Source organism: Perca fluviatilis, chromosome 10 (genome assembly GCF_010015445.1).
Source record: "Perca fluviatilis chromosome 10, GENO_Pfluv_1.0, whole genome shotgun sequence".
Taxonomy (NCBI): Eukaryota; Metazoa; Chordata; class Actinopteri; order Perciformes; family Percidae; genus Perca; species Perca fluviatilis.
The window spans coordinates 26976322-26995758 of NC_053121.1; the positions used below are offsets into that span (position 1 = coordinate 26976322).

The following is a 19437-nucleotide window of genomic DNA, read 5'->3' on the forward strand; positions in this document are numbered from 1 at the left end:
CGCTCTCCAAACCGGCCGCTCAGCTTTAACATTGTAATGTTGTTCCTTACCCGAGTACACTTGCACTGTTGCATTATGGGACATTTGTTTATGTTGTCGCTACAATGTAGAAAAGAGCGGCATTGCAAGATCTCAAGCCCATACAATGAAGTCTACCTATACATTATGCTATTGTTTATATTTTGGAAACAATGTCAAAAAGGACCCTCTGGCCTGCCTTCTTCCTTTATTGCCCATGGCCGTGCATTTCAGAGGATGCAGATTTTGTAGACCAGTGACTTTGAGAAATGCCTTTGCAGCTCTACTCGCCGACTGCTACTTGCGTTAAAGAGCAGTCCACTTCTGTGTTTAGGTACAGTTGGTTTTCACACCTGAACTCTACCCAAGTACACATTAAACGGTATTCAAAACCACCTTTTCAAGTACGGTACACAGTGTTGACATTATTTAAACAAACTGGACTTTGGGGACAATGTGTACTTGGATCCGGACCCATGTTCCTGATGTCAAAACGGCATGAGTAGGATGAAAAAGAGGAAGAAAGTGAAACTCATTGTACATCTGCAGGACCAGAGAGGACATGTGACAAATAAAATGCACAGCTTTGCCTTAGGTGTTTCTTCACCTCTGCGTCATCCATTACAGTCATGGAACGTACAACTTGTTGAGTATTATCCCTTTCTCAAGCCTCATTTGGACTATTTCTCAAGTGGAGCTGTGGGGATTTTGTATTTACCTGTGCTGGTCAGTCATTTTAATCCTGTCTGGAGCGCGTATGTGGGTGATTTTTCACACACCCAATAATTACAGCCACAATTATCTACTGTTTTTCGGCAAAGCTGCTCATCCTCCTGTAATTTAAATCCTGCCCAGAGCCACATCCCTGTATTTTAAAGTGGATCTCTGAGTTTATTTCCTTGGCAATAGCTGCCTGTCCTCTTTGTCTTTTAATCAGCTCAGTGTGAAATTTTACTTTTGTGTGGAGTTATTTATTTTCATATGCACAATAATTAGAGAAGCAGTCGTTGGCAATGAAAATCTTAGATCTCAGGCAGAACAGTTTGTGGCCCGGGGTGATTGGGGTCCCTGATAATCCAGTTGGCCTTCTTCCTGCACCGCTGGGTGAAGAGGTCATTTATGGATGGCAGATCTGTACTGGAGATGTGCTGAGCTGTGCTGGTTATGTGCTGAGCAGTTTTCACCACCGTCTGTAATGCCTTCCGGTGAAAATGATGGAAACATGTTAACATCAACATATGGTATATATGGGAACCAATATGATGATGTAAAAAAAAATTACAGTTTTTTACAATTGCTTACACACTAAAATTAAAACTTTCCCACAATTAGCAAAACCTTACACTCAAGGAGTAAAACACTAGCCTACATCTGCACAACTTTAAGCACATTGTCAGCAAAACATCAAACTCACTTGTATGCATTTGACACAGAAATGTATCATGATGTAATTTCCTTGCAATTTCAAAGCAAAGGCTTTCAAATGAACACACCCATGAACCAATTGGTTACAGTTTTTTCCAACTGCTTACACACGTTTTCAAAACTATGTCTCCTTTTTTCAAAACTCTACACACAATTCCCAAAACTGCACACACAAAATGCAAAATGCCTCACATCTCCTTCAAAATGAAACACTGCATTCAAAATACCATTATCACATCTCAAAATGAAGCATCAAATGGCAAACACTTTTTTCATAATAGTAAATTTTTGGATATACCATGTACACACTGTTGTTCTAAATCTAAAGCTCTTTTGTCTTTCATAGGCTTATATCTACAATGTTCTAGAGAGAAAGTAGTCTGCTGAAAGTGGTTGAAAAGTGCACTGTAAAAAACAATGTAATGTTACAGTAAAACAGAAAATATGTATTGGGCAAAACATTACGTCTGTAAGAGTAGCCCAGTGTTGTATACAGTAGCATGAAACAAGAAAAAAAAAGTATAAACATATGTAAACCAAAGGTATCATTTTAGAATAAAGAATATGTGTGTGTGTGTGTGTGTGTGTGTGTGTGTGTGTGTGTGTGTGTGTGTGTGTGTGTGTTGTGAGTGTTTGTGCGTGCTGTGTGTGTGGTGGGGGGACAGAATTGTATGCACTTTGATTGATTTGTAATGCTGAAATAGTCATTAGATAGTTGCATGCAGTATGGACGCCACTGTAAAGCTACTCAAGATGGGCTTCTCTCCCTGATCTCATCAGAAATGGCTCTCCTTCTTACTCTTCTTCCCTCCTCCTCCTCCTCGTTGTTATCCCCTGTCTCTCCCTCCTCCTCCTCTTGCTCTCTGTCTATTGTTGGCATCCATTGTTCCAAACAGGTAATCTGACCTTTGGCCTCTGTATAGGCCTATACTAAAGCAATGATTGGTTAGTGTTCAGTTATGACATAATGTGTTTGCACATGTGAGGAGTGTGTGTGTGTGCCCTGGTAAATAAGTGTAGCATTTTGATTGGTTGTGTTTAGAAATGGATAGCAAGTCACTTCTTGTTAGATTTTTGTGTCTTAGGTAGAGAATTGTGTTTAATGTTTTGAAAAAAGTGTTTTATGCAATTGAAAACTGAGTGAAAGGCTGAGAAATAGCTTATGGTTTTGGAGATTTGCTGTGTAGTTTTGCACTTTGAGTGAGAGGTTTCAAAAATCGTGTGACATGAAAAGATTTTGTGTGTAAGCAGTTGGAAAAAACTGTAAACACAGCCACTAGGTATGCAAACACATGATTGCTAAATTGTAGAAACACCAATCAGGTTTAAGCACTATATAAAATGCAGCAGGTAAGTTCACCTGCCCTCAACCAAAATGGAAGGAGTCAGAAGAAGAAGACTGAGAGTGACAGGGAGAATCCACAGAGGAGGAGAAGGAGGTAGAGGAAGAGGATGAGGCCCAGCCAGAGGTAGAGGCCGAGGTGGAGGTAGAGGGAGAGGGAGAGGGAGAGGGAGACCTGAAGCCGGAGAATATTCTCAAAGAAGAAGAGGACCAAATTTATCAAATGAAAGTCGCGCAACACTAGTGGACCATGTTGTGAACCACGGATTGACGCTGAGGGAGGCTGGACTAAGAGTCAGCCAAATCTTAGTAGATATACAGTGGCATTTGTCATGAGGACATTTCGACAAGGAAACAGGTAAAAGAAAATCTGTCTACAGTTACAGTAATCAGCTGCTCATTGTATGCACCATATCAGCACTTTTGATAATCCTCCCTGTGACATTTGAGGATTGAGGGTCGAGAACGACAAGGAGAAAGGGGGCCCATATTCACATGATGGTTTACGATCTCCGGCCCCAGGCTCAGGTACCCCTCATTCAGGCCATGGAGGACCCCTGTGACCAAGTCAACGCCGCAGCTGCGCAAGGATGGATTCGACATTCAAGACGGTTGTCTTGCCAATGAGGATATCACCTGTGATGTTGATGAAATTCTCTGGCCAGATCCTGCTAGGCGAAGAGATAATGTCTAGTATTTTCTGTACTTTTTCAGATAATTCTTTTGTTTGTTGTTGTTTTTTTGTGATTGTAACCTGTACTGGATACTATATTTTATGTTTGTCTGTTGTTTGCTGTTGTTTGCTGAACAACTGTAGTAGCATGAAAACTGGGACACTTTTTTGTGATTCTCCATGTTGACATGTTGACTGATTTGGGTATATGGAGAGAAATAAATTATATTTTCCTCAGTCTGCAGCATTGGTCTAGTGTAGTGTGTGGTGGACTTATTGTAAATTTGCACTTTCTCTGTGAACTTAATTTACAGTACTCTAATCACTGAGAAGTAGAATTGCTAAAAGTGTTTTAGGTTAGCAACAGCAGTGTGTAACTGGTTCAAACAGGATTAAGTCAAATGAAACGTGTGTGTTTCATATGGTAACAAAATATGTTTTTTATAAATTAGTGTATAGTTTTTGCAAGAGTGTTTCATTTTGCAAAGGGTCTGAGTTGTTCTGCTAATTGGGTGTGTGGTTGTGCTAATTGGGTGTATTGTTTTGAAAAATTGTGCTTAAGCAATTGAAAAAAACTGTAAAGCCATTAGGAGAGCTCATCCTGCCATCTTGTAATTTTGGAGCTAGAATCTGCGCAGTAGTGATCGGTCGGTGGAGGCACGGTACCAAAGTCACGCCCATATGCCTGCCCGACCAATCGCGAGCCAATCACAGCTGTCAATCATGACGCTTCACCCTGTTTATATAGCATCAAATAACTAAAACAAAACCTGTCAGAAAAATTAACACTTCAACAAACATCAGCGTGATCAAAACCACTTTAAATGACAGACACCATCTTTGGGAAAAATGTGTTTGACGTGTACTTTGATTTTTTTTTTGTTTGGCTCATGTCCCATCCACTAATATGGAGTGGCAGGATTTATAACCTATTCTGCAGCCAGCCACCAGTGATCAATATGTTTTGGCTTTACTTATACAGTCAATGCATCAACCCTGGTCAGTCCTGGCTACTCCTGTACATCCTGTAGCTCTGCGATGTGTAAAATGTCCAGAACGGCGAGTTAAATTACCAAGGACCATAGAGGGAATATTTCATTCTCCACCTCCTACTCTCAAATGTTACAGTTTTTTCCAACTGCTTACACATGTTCTCAAAACTATGTCTCCTTTTTTCAAACTCTACACACAATTCCCAAAACTGCACACCCAAAATGCAAAATGCCTCACATCTCCTTCAAAATTAAACAATGCATTCAAAACACATCTCGAAGTGAAGCAAAACAAAGTCTGATTAATTTGTAATGCTGAAATAGTCATTAGATAGTTGCATGCAGTGTGGACACCACTGTAAAGCTACTCAAGATGGGCTTCTCTCATGGTCATGGTTGATCACATGATGAATAAGTGTGGCCCTGATCTCATCAGAGATGGCTTCCTCTTCTTCCCTCCTCCTCCTTCTCCTCCTCCTCCTCCTCCTCCTCCTCCTCCTCCTCCTCGTTGTTGTCCCCTGTCTCTCCCTCCTACTCCCCTTGCTCTCTGTCTATTGTTGGCATCCATTGTTCAAAACAGGTAATCTGACCTTTGACCTATGCATAGGCCTATACCAAAGCAGTGATTGTTAGTGTTCAGTTATGACATAATGTGTTTGCAAATGTGAGGAGTGTGTGCCCTGGTAAATAAGTGTAGCATTTTGATTGGTTGTGTTTGGAAAACGAAAGCAAGTCACTTCCTGTTAGATGTTTGTGTCTTAGGTAGAGAATTGTGTGTAATGTTTTGAAAAAAGTGTTTAATGCAATTGAAAACTGAGTGAAAGGCTGAGAAATAGCTTATGGTTTTGGAGATTTGCTGTGTAGTTTTGCACTTTGAGTGAGAGGTTTAAAAAATTGTGTGACATGAAAAGATTTTGTGTGTAAGCAGTTGGAAAAAACTGTAATCTTCTTGTCCAAACGAAACTTTATAGTGGTCCCCTTATACTGTATCTGAAGTCTCTTTCCAATAATTCAGCCTTGGTGCAAAATTACAGCCACTAGTGCCAGTCCCACAATGAGCTTTCCCTTAGGATGTGCCATTTCTGTGTCTGTAGCTATTGAGGAGAGAGATGGGGAGGGGGACAAGGTGGAGGGTGGAGTGGTGGCCTTGACCAACTGCCACTTTGCTCGTTTTCAAGTCATGATGTCTCTCTCTCATAGGTGGGCCAAATTCTCTGGGCGGGCAAAGCAGAGAAAGGGGAGGTAATCTTGCTCCTTATGACCTCATAAGGAGCAAGATTCCAGATCAGCTCATTTGAGCTTTCATTTTCTCAAAGACAGAGCAGGATACCCAGGGCTCGGTTTACACCTATCACCATTTCTAGCCACTGGGGGACTATAGGCAGGCTGGGGAAACGCATATTAATGTTAAAAAACCTCATAAAGTGAAATTTTCATGCCATGGGACCTTTAAACCAAAAAAGTTGGAACTGTAACTTTACCAGTTGGGGTTGCTAATAGCAACAGAATGTTTAACCTAAACCAAATGCCGGTGGCAGAAAATTGTAGTGTGAATGAATTAAAACTGTTAACTAATTAGTGATTATTTATCCTGGATGTCCATTATTTAAAAAAGCGGGGTTGTTAAACAATATGTTTTGCTGCCAGCTTTAAGCCTAAACCCAACATGATTTCATGCCTCATAACACTTATTTTCTTGGAGCTTTTTGTTTTCTTATGCAGCCCATTCATAGGTATCACCACTGTAATTAGCTTTCTCTATCAGCAACACACAAAACATCAAAAAGGCATTGACATGTTTTTAATGTGGCTTTTCTGAATACCCTTTTATATTGTGTAGTCCTGTTCAGTATATCCTTATTAACTTGCGTGGTGAAGCATGTCCATTTATATGATGTATTCACTCCAGATGTGAAATTCAATGCTCACTTGCCCTATTGGGAGGTCAGAGTCAGCTGGAGAGGATTAACTGTTTTTCATGCTGCAGTTTTTAGACTGTAACCACCAGCTGCTGTTAGTAAATAATGAATAGTTGTATCTACATTAGTATTCACTGCAATTCACTGCAATCTTACAGATAACAGAATTTCATATTTTTACTGCATATTTTTGAATGAACAAAAAGCCTTACACTGCTGTGTTTGCTTGACACACAGTTATACATGAGCATACATACACACACACACATTCTCATACTCTGATTTGATCTACTGCAGCGACCAGCGAGAGACCGATTTAACATAAGCTAAAGTCAGAGGAAAAATGAATAGTGTAAAAATAAATGATTAAAATTGTGGTTCATAAAAATTTCACTGAGTTATTAGTTAAAGAGGTACAATATATGCTGAACAAATGTGATATATCTGTCACAATACAGAAAATCAATTATTTGTATTTAATAGAGACTGATGGGGTTTTGAGAGATATCTGGCGGAGATTAGGAGGGAAATGGAGATGCAGATGGGGGGACAGTTGGCAGGTTGAGTAAAAGGCCAAGTTACAGGAGGCTTAGGCATGTCTCTTCATCAGAAAATATTACCCATATTACCCAGCATGCCTCACAGTGGCTTTCCGTGTCCCCCCGTCCGCCACCCATAGTTGACTCTGCTGAGAGGGAACATTTACTATGGAAATCACAGTTTGAGGAGGAAGAAAGGGGAGGGGAGGTTGTGTCAAGCGGGAAAAGGGAGTACAACAACGATAGCCAGGAGCTTATTTAACATATTTTTTATGTTTTAAATTGAATTTCATGTCTGTGCTTCTTACACACATGCAGTCTGAAATGCAGTTACTGTACATTTAACAAACCTCCGGGAAAGATTTTACATTTGGAAAAAAAGCACCAAGATTGGGGTGTACTGTTTGTGTAAATGTTTTAGAACAGCGGCTTGTGCAGTAATGAAGAAGCGCACAGAGAAATGGATATAAAAAAGACAGAGTCAAACCGTGAGCGAGAGAAAAACAGATCAGAGATAAACAGACAGAGACTGGCAGCCTTGTGTGGGCGGTCGGAGAACTAGAAGGTTTCTCTTGATGTTTTTGTTTAAGGGCACTTTCATGATCTCTGAGACTCTGAGGAGTTTCACAGTACAGACCCCTTTTTGCACTGAAACCACTCAAACACTCAATCGACGCACCGTTGATGAAACATAAAACATGGCTTCCGGGCTGAAGCGCCATTGTTGCCATAGTGATGAGAGTGCCGGAGCAGCTGAAAATCCCCTGGAAGAAGAGAAAGTAAATAATATCACGCACGTCTCTGCTGCTGCTGATCTCTGCACATGCACATGCACATGCTCTTACAGACTTCTAAGCGCACTGTTGGTGTGTAGATGCATGGATGTAGAAAAATAGGGTTGACTGTTGTTTCAGGTGAATGCTGTAAAATGGACTTAGTCAATGTGGTAATGATGGCAAAGTGTGAGTACTTACAATAATGAAGGAGTTATCACTTACTGTATAAAAAGTTTTTTTTGTCATGTTACAAGAACGCTTTGATCATTGCAAAAGTGGAAGGCTGCTAAGATAAGGCTGGTGGTAGTGTTATTAGTGTAATAGGTGTTTGGTCATAAACCAAAGTATTGGACGAACCTAAACTATTAAACTTATAACCTAATGATGGTGCTACAGTAGATGGAAAGTGAAGGGATCACCAAAGGTACAACATCCCAAGGGGAACATCAATGTTTGTCGAGACAGTTCACTTAAAACCCCAAATGTCAACCTCATGACGCTATGTGAAAAGTGAGGGGATTACCTAAGTCATTAGAGTTTATCCTCTGGGGACCATGAATGTCCGTATCAAATTTCATGTCAATCCATCAAATAGTTGTTGAGATATATTTATTGAAACTGTGCTCTGCCAGTGATAAGAGGGAAACATAAAATGCTGATTTTGCAAAGTGAGTTTAAGATAGATATGTGTTTTAGCACTAGCATTATGCTAGCTTGACAGTTTATTTTGCGTCATTTCGTCTTGTTTTACAATTGATTGGTTTGTAAATCTTGGTCGTAGCAACAGTCACATTGTTGTATTTTGGACTTGATGTATGAAAAAATCTGAAACTGTCAAAAATTTTACGGAGCCCGTCTGGTTGAACAAAGCTCTAAATCAGCTATTATTGGAGCAGTCTCAATTTTCAACTTTGGAGTGAGAGTCAACAACTGCACAGTATAAAGGTTCTACAAGAAAGGGAGACCTTTTCTATGTCTCAGGGCTGTTTCATTCAGGTGCTTGGAGAAATGTATTTCTTTGTCCTCTATTATGGATTTTGATTGTATGATTTGACAGAGTGATTGCTGACTGTTAAAAGAAACAAGCCTCCGCTCTTTGATTCTGATGGACTTGGTTCAGTATGGTTCATACTGCTGAATCTTTTTTCTTTCCATTGAACTACACAGCTGCTCTGCGGGAGATGTGTTTGATTTTCTCTTTTGAAACAAGAAAAACAACACCAACCACCAAAATATGCCCAGAAATCCAATTTGCTTCACCGACACATAATTTAACGGTTTTAGATTAAATTCTGGGGCAATTTTACTGATAATTCTTGTACCATGTCCTATTTTAGTCTTGTTTATACTTGTCATATTGGCACATCAGTGAACTTTTCAATTTTTTTCATTGGATTAAGGGGTTAAAGAAAATAAATGATTTTTTTTTTTTTTTAAAGATGTGCCACAACAAACACACTATGGAGCTTCATTTGAGATGAGTCGGCCATGCTCCTAATCAGATTAGTTCTTACTAAAAATACAAACTTAATTTGCCCTCCATCAACATTTAAGTTGTGAACACAACAGGAGAAACAAACAGCATTTCCTGCTGTATTTATGCTTGTGTAAAGGAATATGCTTGGAGTCTGATAGGATTACCATGGCAAGCAAATGGAGCAGAACAGATAAACAAAGTAACAATACAGAAATGTGCAGGCGTAGAAGAAGCCTATATACGCAGAGTTACTCAGCCCTGAGCAGGCAGATCATGTCTGTTGAAAGAATTGTGCTGACCTGAGTTCAGAGTGCTAGAAGCAGTGAGAAGCCGGAATGTTACCCTGGAGACGACTTTTTGTCTGATCTCGATGTTTCCTGGGTCAGACAGAGGCTTATTTAAACTTTTTACAGAAAGTACAAAAAGTAACAGAAAACCAGGCACAATGACATGGACAGGATCACAAATTTAACATAATAAATACATTAATGACAATCATTTGTATGAATAAATGACATACATAGACACAGTGCACGGGTGAAATAGTGCATAAACAGTTCTTCATGCTTATAAATGCTGCTCATATCTCACATTTCCAGACGACTGGTCATATCCATTCAGGATGTAACCCATATCCACCACCAATATGAAATGTCAGTGATGGTGAAAAGTCATGCGTGCACAGAGTAACAATAACGTCCACATCCATTTTCTTCTCCCACTTGGTTTCAATACCTTCCTGTGGTGGAAGTGTTGGCTGCATTGAGGCTTTTCTTCAACTTTTTTGTTTCTATTGTTGCATCTTTAGTGCTAACTCCCAGCCTTGCCAAACTGCAATGGCCAACAAGTAGTACAACAGCATCAAATTGATGACGTAAGACTGACTCCTCGTCATGATAGTCAGATCTGAGTATGCAGAGCAGACAGGTCTGATTTTTAACACCTATTCAGAAGCCAGATTCTTAACTAAAAAAGAGACCATGCAACAGAAATCTTTTCATTTATACAGAGGTGTCAAGTAACGAAGTACAAATACTTTGTTACCTTACTTAAGTAGAAATTTTGGGTATCTCTACTTTTACTGGAGTAATTATTTTACAGCAGACTTTTTACTTCTACTCCTTACATTTTCATGCAATTATCTGTACTTTCTACTCCTTACATTTTAAAAATAGCCTCATTACTCCTATTGCAGTTTGGCTTGTTTTCATTCAAAAAAACAAAAACAAAAAACCTATCCAGATAAATTGCACCATCCGGACAGCGATATTACGAATCCCCCTATGGCCATGCCAAGACCCGCCCTTCAATAGCATTTATTGGCTGTACATTATGGCCTTTAGAGAAATGTTTTTTTGTGGAGGGCAAGTGCACTATAGGCCCCTGTGGCGCTGCCTAAGCTTTTGGTCTTAATGGCATTTTTTCCCCCTTACATTACTTTTACTTTTATACTTTAAGTAGTTTTGAAACCAGTAATTGTACACTTTTACTTGAGTAAAAAGCTTGAGTTAATACTTCAACTTCTACAGAAGTCTTTTTAAACCGTAGTATCTATACCTCTACCTGAGTAATGAATGTGAATACTTTTGACACCTCTGCATTTATATATAACTAATGCTGTTTTACTGATTAGAAAACGCATATTGAGAGGAAATAAATTTGAGTTTTGAACAATTTTAACTGCGCTGTGAATGTAGCTAGAAAATGTCCAAATTCAAATGTTGTTCAGTGAACAATATTCTCTACGGCTGCCTTTGAAGTCTGTCAAAAGATTGCTTTTTTTCTGTGTCATTGTCTCACAAACAATGCTATAAACTTTTAGAATCCCAGTATTAAACTAATATTAATTAGAATAGGGTAATGGAAAAGATGGGGAGTGCGATGCCGCCCATTGCCAAGGGCAGAGTAGTGCGATGCAGATGCTCTCAGTTCCGGCGCTGAATGTTAGCTAAACTACTCGTGAAGCAGATGCTGGCACTGCTTCCCCGAGTGACGTCCAGTTTGTATGGCACTTTGCCATGCAGAGGAGGATGAACTTATTATCAGGACAAATGCTTTCTGTCTCTGTGACTGTGACCAAATCCGATATTTTCACATCACAGATTATGCAAGGACCTAAAAACATGAGACCTAAATGTAAGACAAAACAGTGCTCTGGACTGGATTACTACTGTAATTGGGCAAAGGACATGAATAATATAGTATTTTTCTAAATTCTTGGTAAGGTGCATATATAGAAGAAACTGATTTGTCCCAAACTGGCGACTCATGGGGTGTCACAGTCACGGAAACCTCAACCTCCACAGTAATAAACTGGTGACTCAGAGCCGACATAGAACATTTTGAACAGGGCACAACCCTAGTATTCTTATTCATCAATGCTGAACATTTTCCAACCATGCAGCAGTGTTGTAGATTATTGAATTTTCTCAACTTGGAAGCAGCCATTAGTTTCATTTCATTTCAGTATGGGATGAAAATCAACTTGCTAAAGTTATAAGTTATTTATTAGAGTAAAGTGCAGTAAAGTAAGTGGATCTGGTTCCTTTTTTTCTCAGTTACCTCACTCTTTCAGCGTAATGCTGTTGAAAGCTATAAATATATATACTGCTATGCAGCAGCCAGCTATTGTTTTTATACCTTATACAGATAAGAATACAATTAACAACAACAACTGTGACCACCCCAGACAGATACAGAGATACAGTTTTAATGAGAACAGTACCATCCTGGTATGCTTGGTATAATTGGATCTGATTTTATGGCTGTTTCTCTTTTACTGCTTCTCTTCCTTCGTGTTATCCATCTTCCTCTCCTCCACCTTACAAGAATAAGTCATTCATTGCTCTGCCATCGAAGCAGTGTTTTCAGGCTGCCTCCTCTCCCTCTGTCACCTGGCCAAAGATGGATGTCGAGGTCATCAACAGGAGACAGAGAAAGCCAGGCAAGCCAACACAGTATCACAGCTCTTCCTCTTTATAGTGTTTAGTTCAGCAGCATTGTGTCACTCATAACTTTTTCCATCCCTCCCACTACTCTACTGCATAATCAAACTAGATTTCTTTTTCTCCATGCCAGTCCTCTTGAGCGAACATTGCATCTGTGTTTTGTTGTGCTTTCAATACAGTTTTGTCTCAGTCAAGTTTTAGTTACTCATGGGGATGAAGTCTGGGTATGCAAGGCATTGCATACACACACATGCACACAATGACATCCTTTCTCTGCCGCTGTCTGCTGCAGGTGCATTGGAGACTCATGGGAAGGGGCAATGTATTTCCATATCAAAAAAGCTGGGAATGGGTGCAAGAGTAGGACTGTGTGTTTGTGTGTGCAGGTGCAGTCTAAATCAGTACCTGTGAATATAGTGTGTGTGTGTGTGTGTGTGTGTGTGTGTGTGTGTGTGTGTGTGTGTGTGTGTGTGTGTGTGTGTGTGAGAGAGAGAGAGGAAAAAGGATGACAATAAGTAAAAAAAGTTTAAATATTCATGTTTTTTGTCAGATGATTTATGCATGAGTGGCTGATATATTCAGTTATTTATAAACTGCTTGTGTGTCACCACTGTTGACAGAAGTGTTGCTCTGTGTTCATGGAGGAAGTACACAATGTAAAGTTGAACATGGAAACAGCCAGTGCTCAAATTATGTCAAATGATGTCACAGTAAAGGGTAGCTGTGACTGAATAGCAGTTAGGAAGCAAATGTCTTAATGTGTGTCACTGCTTCCCCAGCAGCTGCTGTGTTTCTTGCTACGTATTCTCATCCATGTTTCTCTCCTGACTCCAGATTTTGACCCCAATCTCGGGCTGATGACTGGCATTACCCCCATAAATCCCATGATGCCTGGCCTGGGCATGGCGCCCCTGCCCCTCTCCCAGGATGCAACAGTTGTCAGGGAGATCATCCACTGCAAGAGCTGCACGCTGTTTCCTCCCAACCCCAGTAAGTCTCATAGTAAGTCCTCGCTGTTGTAACAGAAATAAGCAGCACAGAAACGCTGCAGGCTGACCCGTCATCAGTGAGCCTGGAGTATGTTTTATTTATTGATGCATTTGTGTGCATTATCTATGACTTCTCTCACACTCGGGCTCTGAATAGACACCCATGCACCACTCAGCCAGAAATTGTGTGACAACAAAGAAGAAGTGATTATTCTTCCTTAATGTCACCTTTAGTACCTCTGTCTAGCAGAGCGTAGCTGATTTGCATCAGGAAGGAGGGGAGGGAGGGAAGGGGGGGCTTAAAGTAGGTGTTGAGGTGTGTGTGTGTGTGTGTGTGTGTGTGTGTGTGTGTGTGTGTGTGTGTGTGCATGCGGGCGTGCAATTGTGTGATGACTGTGAATCTATAATTGGAGGAGTGACCTCTGTGAACACATAACACAGTCATGCTGTCTTCAATATGAAGAGGTGATGGACTCTGTCCTCCTCTTAGCTCAACTCACCCTTATTGCTGTATCTCTTTTCTAATCTCTCTTCACCTGCTCACTCTACTGTACCATATACATATATAGCTCTCCCTCTCGCTCTTTTCTTTAATATACTGCATCTCCTCTTCTCCAACTTCATGCTTAAGGGGTCAAATCCACATAATTACTTGATCACCTTTGAGTCTTCCAGGCTACTACTTATAGGTCTCTGTAAAAGGTCTCTGTCAGGCTCTGACTGTTACAGATGCAGACCTGCCAACCTGTACGCATTTTGCGTAGTAGATACGCATTTTGACATCAAAATATGGTGATACGATTTCTCACTTTAAACTACGCGAAAATCAGGGTGACTGCTTTGAGTTCAATCGTTGACGCGCAGTAACCATCTCAGTCTAACACTTGATGGTAGTAGGTGGCTAAAACCTATGGCTGAAACAGCGTAGCAGCCACGAGCATGCTGGAAAAAAAACTAAAGAAGAAGAGTTTGACCAATCACAGCGTTGGGTTCCTTCCTCTAATGTCAAGCGGGGATATCGGCTACTGATAGTAAAACGAAAGCATCAAATGCAAGTTTATTCCTCCCTCATTCCCGTTTAGTTTGGTTGGTTTCCCCCATATATCTATGGGTTTCCCCAAGGGAGGACGGTGCTTGCAAAAGTAAACTGATTTGATGTAGAAAGGTGAAATTGTGAAATTAATTAATTTACGTCAACTTTGGAGAAATATTATTTATATTATTATTAATAAAGCCTTGCATTTGGTATACAAAGTCTTGAATTTTGTTACAAAGGTCTTATATATGTTTTGCCTTTCCTATGATTAAGTTCATACTAGGGATGCACCGAATATTCGGCCACCGAAAATTTTTAGGCCGAAAATGGCCCAAAAGGGCATTTTCGGTTTTCGTCCGAAATACTTTTATCACCGAAACAATATGGCCGAAATGTTGTGATGACGCAAACAGAAACCACGACCTGCATGTGTGTCAGTACCCGATCCGTTCCACCTGCAAAGCGTCTCCTAAGCAAAGAGGTTGAGACGGACCACGGAGTGAAAACAATGACAAGTACGCTCTTAGAGTCTGTCAGCACACGTTTCAGTGAGATCTATTCGGATCCTCTGCACTTCATCGCGACTGTACTTGATCCGCGTTATAAAGACCATTACTTGGATGCGGAAATAAAGCAGGGCGCACGAGAAATGATCCAGGCACGATGGATGCGGAGAACCCGCGTGGAGACGGAGACGGAGCAGCGCCCAGCGCAGGAGGAGATCAGAGCGCAGAAAAAAAGACTCGTCTCTCTGCACCAGATGAGGGCCATGCACCCTCGTTGTCTGATATTTTCAGTGAAATCCTGCAAGAAAGTGCCTCAAATAATAATAATAACAATAGGTAAGCTATTCTGTTCTTAGGCTACTATATACTGTATGTGACTATCAGATTGTAGCCATATTTCTGCTAGATATTTTTTTAATTAAACTTTAATATTAATTTATACAATTGCAATGCCTTGATTTTAGTAAAGTTAGTACACAGTCATAGCCATAAATGCAATGGTACTAATAATTGGCATAATTTCTTTCGGTGTTTCGGTTTTCGGTCTTGGTTTCCTCTTTTTCGGTTTTCAGTTTCGGCTAAGAATTTTCATTTCGGTGCATCCCTAGTTCATACCATAACAAAATTAACTGTCACTAATGTAGGCTAATTAAAAACTGACCGGAGCCCATCGCTGGACGCACCGGAGGACCGAGACACAAAGTAAACACGCCTCTCTGCCTGGTACCGGGGGGGTAAGCGGTTAAACTGAGCGGAGGATGTGCGGAATGTGTCGGTGTCTGTCGGACCTTGGCTGGCTGCTCGGCGCCTTCAGACAAAGCTCAAGCTAACAGACTAACGGCTTATTAGCTAGCCAAACACCGAGCGGTAACATCTGCAAAGATTGGCTCTGTGAGCGCATCAATCTGCTCGGTGTGTGTCTTATAACAAACAGAGCGAGCAGCCGTCGGACTGTAACACCTATTGATCCGTGGAGGATTTGTGACTGGCAGGTAACGTCAAAGGTTATCTGCTATTGTAGCAGAGCTGCAAGTAAACGCTGAACTGAGCTGTGTGTTTTCAGTGTTAAACACTGCTGCAGGTATTCATGCACGACTGTTGTTGGTGATTTCCAGAGGTGGAAGATTTACTCAGATTATGTATTGCAGTAAAAGTAGAAAAAACTGTGTTGTAGAGTTACAAATGACAAGTCCTGCATTCAGCATCTTCCCTTTGTAATAGTACAAAAGTATTATCAAAATATACTGTGTAATATATTTTATTGGATTATATTATAATCCAATTAATTGTATTTAATACAATTAATGTTTTATTTAATTCAAGTAGCCTACTTGAACATAATTATTTTCTAATGTTTAAAATGTATACAGATTTGACATTTAATGGCATTTTTTTCCACGTGTGTGCCGCCATGTTCATGAACCAGAACTTCGACAATAAATCAGTAAGTTGCTACTCCAAAAAGTTTTTCAAGGTTGGCAGGTCTGCAGATATATATGTCAAAACACACACTCACTTTTTCACACACATGCCTGGACAAATGCACATATACAGTATGGACATCTTTACAATGACATGTTTGTGCATCAGGATCTGAAATGAATGGGGGCTTGTGGTAACCTGACGCGCCAGATGGTTTGTTACATAGTAAGGCATGGATACCCGACCCGAGGCCGACGGGTCCCGACGGGTCCCGACGGTACCCGACGGGCCGGGTTCGGACAGATATTTAGAAATTATGGTCGGGGTCGGGTCGGGCTCGGTCACATCAGCGCGATAAGGCATTTGTTGTAAAATGGTGCTGCGGCTCCTTTTAAGAGAGCTCAGTGTGTGTGTGTGTGTGTGTGTGTGTGTGTGTGTGTGTGAGTGTGTGTGAGTGTGTGAGGTAAGTGGGCAGAAGAGAGATAGCCTAGAGAAAGAGGAAGCATGCGTGTTGTAGATAATGCAACCGGAGCAGAGTTAGTGGTTATTCATGTTATAACGTCGGCCCTGGAGGTAACCAGTCTCTCCTGGTTTTCTGATCACGGTCGGAACCGAAGCGATCAGGAAAGGTTAACCCATTGAACATGTTAACAGCTGATTAACGTGCGCGTGTTGCCCCGTGTGCACTGATGCGCTCATCTGTTGACATTTCCGAATGCCTTCCTACAGTTTCTTAATAAAAGCTTTCCACAAACGTAGCCTACATGTGTCATTAGTATGAGGAAAAACAAATGAGATTTTAACTGTGTCGGGCTCGGGTCGGGCTCGGACACAAATTTCTTAATGCATGTCGGGCTCGGGCCGGGTTCGGACACGGCTCTGTCGGACACGGGTCTTCCTCGCACAGAAAAATTCGGCCCGATCTGGACTCTATTACACAGAACCATCTAAGAAGCTGTCACTGGAAATAGGCCTGTAGCAATGCGTCGATGACGTCGACGTCAAAATTTCGTCAACGTCATATTTTTGCGTCGACGCTGCGGCACAGCTCGCCACCATAGACAGTATATAACATGGGAGACCAAAACATTGCAGAATGGAGAACGAAACAGCAACCTCGTCACATAATTCCCAACAAAGCCCTGCAAAAAGCCCCAATAAAATAAGAAGTCCTATAAATAAGCTCGCCCTAAATCATCGAAGGTATGGGAATACTTCAAATTTAGTCCCAAACGTAAAAGGTGTCGTTATTTGCGCTCTTTGCCAAATGGAGTTGGCATACCACACCAGCACAACAGCAATGTGGGAGCATCTTTAACGGAGGCACCCCATTGTCACTCATGAAGGAGACAATAACGTAATAACGTTGGCTAAAATAATTTCATGTTTGCGTAGTGTGTTGTGTTGCTTGAGCTCTGCGCATTTCGGTGGTGCTAGCTAACTATCTTAGCTCTCCTTGCAGTTTGTTCGTGTTAGGCTGGTGCTAGGTTAGTAGCTAACGTTAAGGTTAGCTAGCTACTGGTGCCTAGACAGCTGTGTTTAGCTAATGTTAGTTATCATCTAATGTTGGCTTGAATCATAGCTAGCGTACGGCTGCAGAACACAGCTATCTATAGTAGCTAACGTTAGCTACTAACCTAGCATGAACCAACTGCACAGAGAGCTAAGATGCGTTGGTTAGCCTTGCACCACAGCTGCTAGATCTAGCTAACAGTAGCAAACAGATTGCGGTAGCATGGTACAGGAGAGATTTATGTTGGGACTGTAAAACTGAAAACAGGAATTTTATATTGTGTTAAACACTCTCAGGAATGTCTATACTGCACTGCACGGTATTTTTTTGCACTATAACTTATTAATTTTTTAGAGTTATGAGAGAGTTATGTTTGTACTGTAAAAGAGTAAACAGGCTGGCCTTTAATTTTGTATAACAGTAAAATAATTGTATTTATTTAATTTTGTGTAAAGCAGAAGAGTTTTTGCTGTGCTGTTTTTTGGTACTTATTTGATACATTATGGTTTTTATTAATCCAGCAACAGAAAAATAATCGCCTTAATAAATAATCGTTTACCCCCAGCCCTAACTGGAAACTATTTGGAAAAAGTGAGAGCACAAACAAATACCTGGCAGGTGATTGGATGAACCATCTGTCTATTACGTCCGTTGTTTTTCAACAAACGGTTGCGGCCGTCACACGCACTTAAACCACGCCCGTAGCTGCCAGTAGCTCCTCGCCGGACGCTGATCAGTTCGGTAAGCTGGTAGTTCAGACTCAAATGCATTACTTGATAAGTGACAAGATGGATTTCCATGTGATATGTGATCCCGTGATTCTTGAGCAATCTTGTGATATCGGGAGATGCCGTACAAGGTAAGGCATGTGGCTTGCGACCCTTCACAAAATGTATTGGTTTGAAAATCAGGATGTAGGGGCAAAAAGTCCCTGCTTTCATAATTAAATTGTTAAATTGCCATTATTACTTATAACTACAGTACTGTCCCCTGTGGGCCATTATAGGTAATTGGGTTAATCTTTCCACTCTGTTCTGAAGGAATAAAAGGAGAACTTTTCTTATTATTGCAAAAAGCAAGCAAGCTCGCCGTCTGAACCAGGAGAAAATGTGTTGACTGTACGAAATAGCAGGTCAAGAAAAGTTAAACAGCCAATATTATATAAAACTGAGCAACAGAGGAGTGGAATAGGAACTGAACACCATTCCTATACTATAGTGGTGTTTCTAAGATGGCTCCCACCGGGGCCATTGCCTCTGTGACAACAAGTCCAGTCCCCCTTATAGCCTTTCATAAAACGCCATTGCAACGTATGCCAAGATGCAGCGCAAATATATTATTTCGTATTTCAATAGCAAAGCACCTAAATAGGATTAGATGATATGACTCTGTATGCTGTGAGAAGATTTCTCTATACCATTCATACTGAAGTTATTTTACCTTTTATGTCTCTGGTTTTATGGGGCCATTGTGGGAAATTTTGCAAAGACATTAACAGGACTGCTTGATGGCATCATAATATTTTGCATCAATGCGATGGAGTCCCTTGATTTGTCAGGTGTCTCATTTACATCCCCCATCTGGTTATTATCTGTACGGAAACTTATCATCTTACAATATATTCATGTTTTGCAAATAAATACTTTATACATGTATAAATTCAAAGTGGGAAATCTTCCAAATAATTGAAGGTCTTATCGTAAAACTAATTCACAGTCGCTCCTACTCAATCTTCATCCAAGCTTCTTAAAAGCAGGTTTATTTTCAACCAGATATAAACTATGGAACTCTCTTTCTCATTTGCCTCAAATGACATTGTGAATAAAGCCCTACAGAACATATTCTAATCACTATTTCATAAT

At 40.6% G+C, this 19437-nt stretch overlaps 1 protein-coding gene across 3 annotated transcripts in view; it reads left to right on the forward strand.

The window, feature by feature from the left end:
* Positions 1–19437, forward strand: part of LOC120566768 (ecto-NOX disulfide-thiol exchanger 2-like) — a 224529-nt gene that overhangs the window by 131635 nt on the left and 73457 nt on the right. For all 3 annotated transcript variants that reach the window (XM_039813405.1, XM_039813407.1, XM_039813406.1), the window contains one exon: positions 12944–13099. In XM_039813405.1, coding sequence (XP_039669339.1) covers positions 12944–13099 — 156 coding nt within the window. The remainder of the gene's footprint in view (positions 1–12943; positions 13100–19437) is intronic.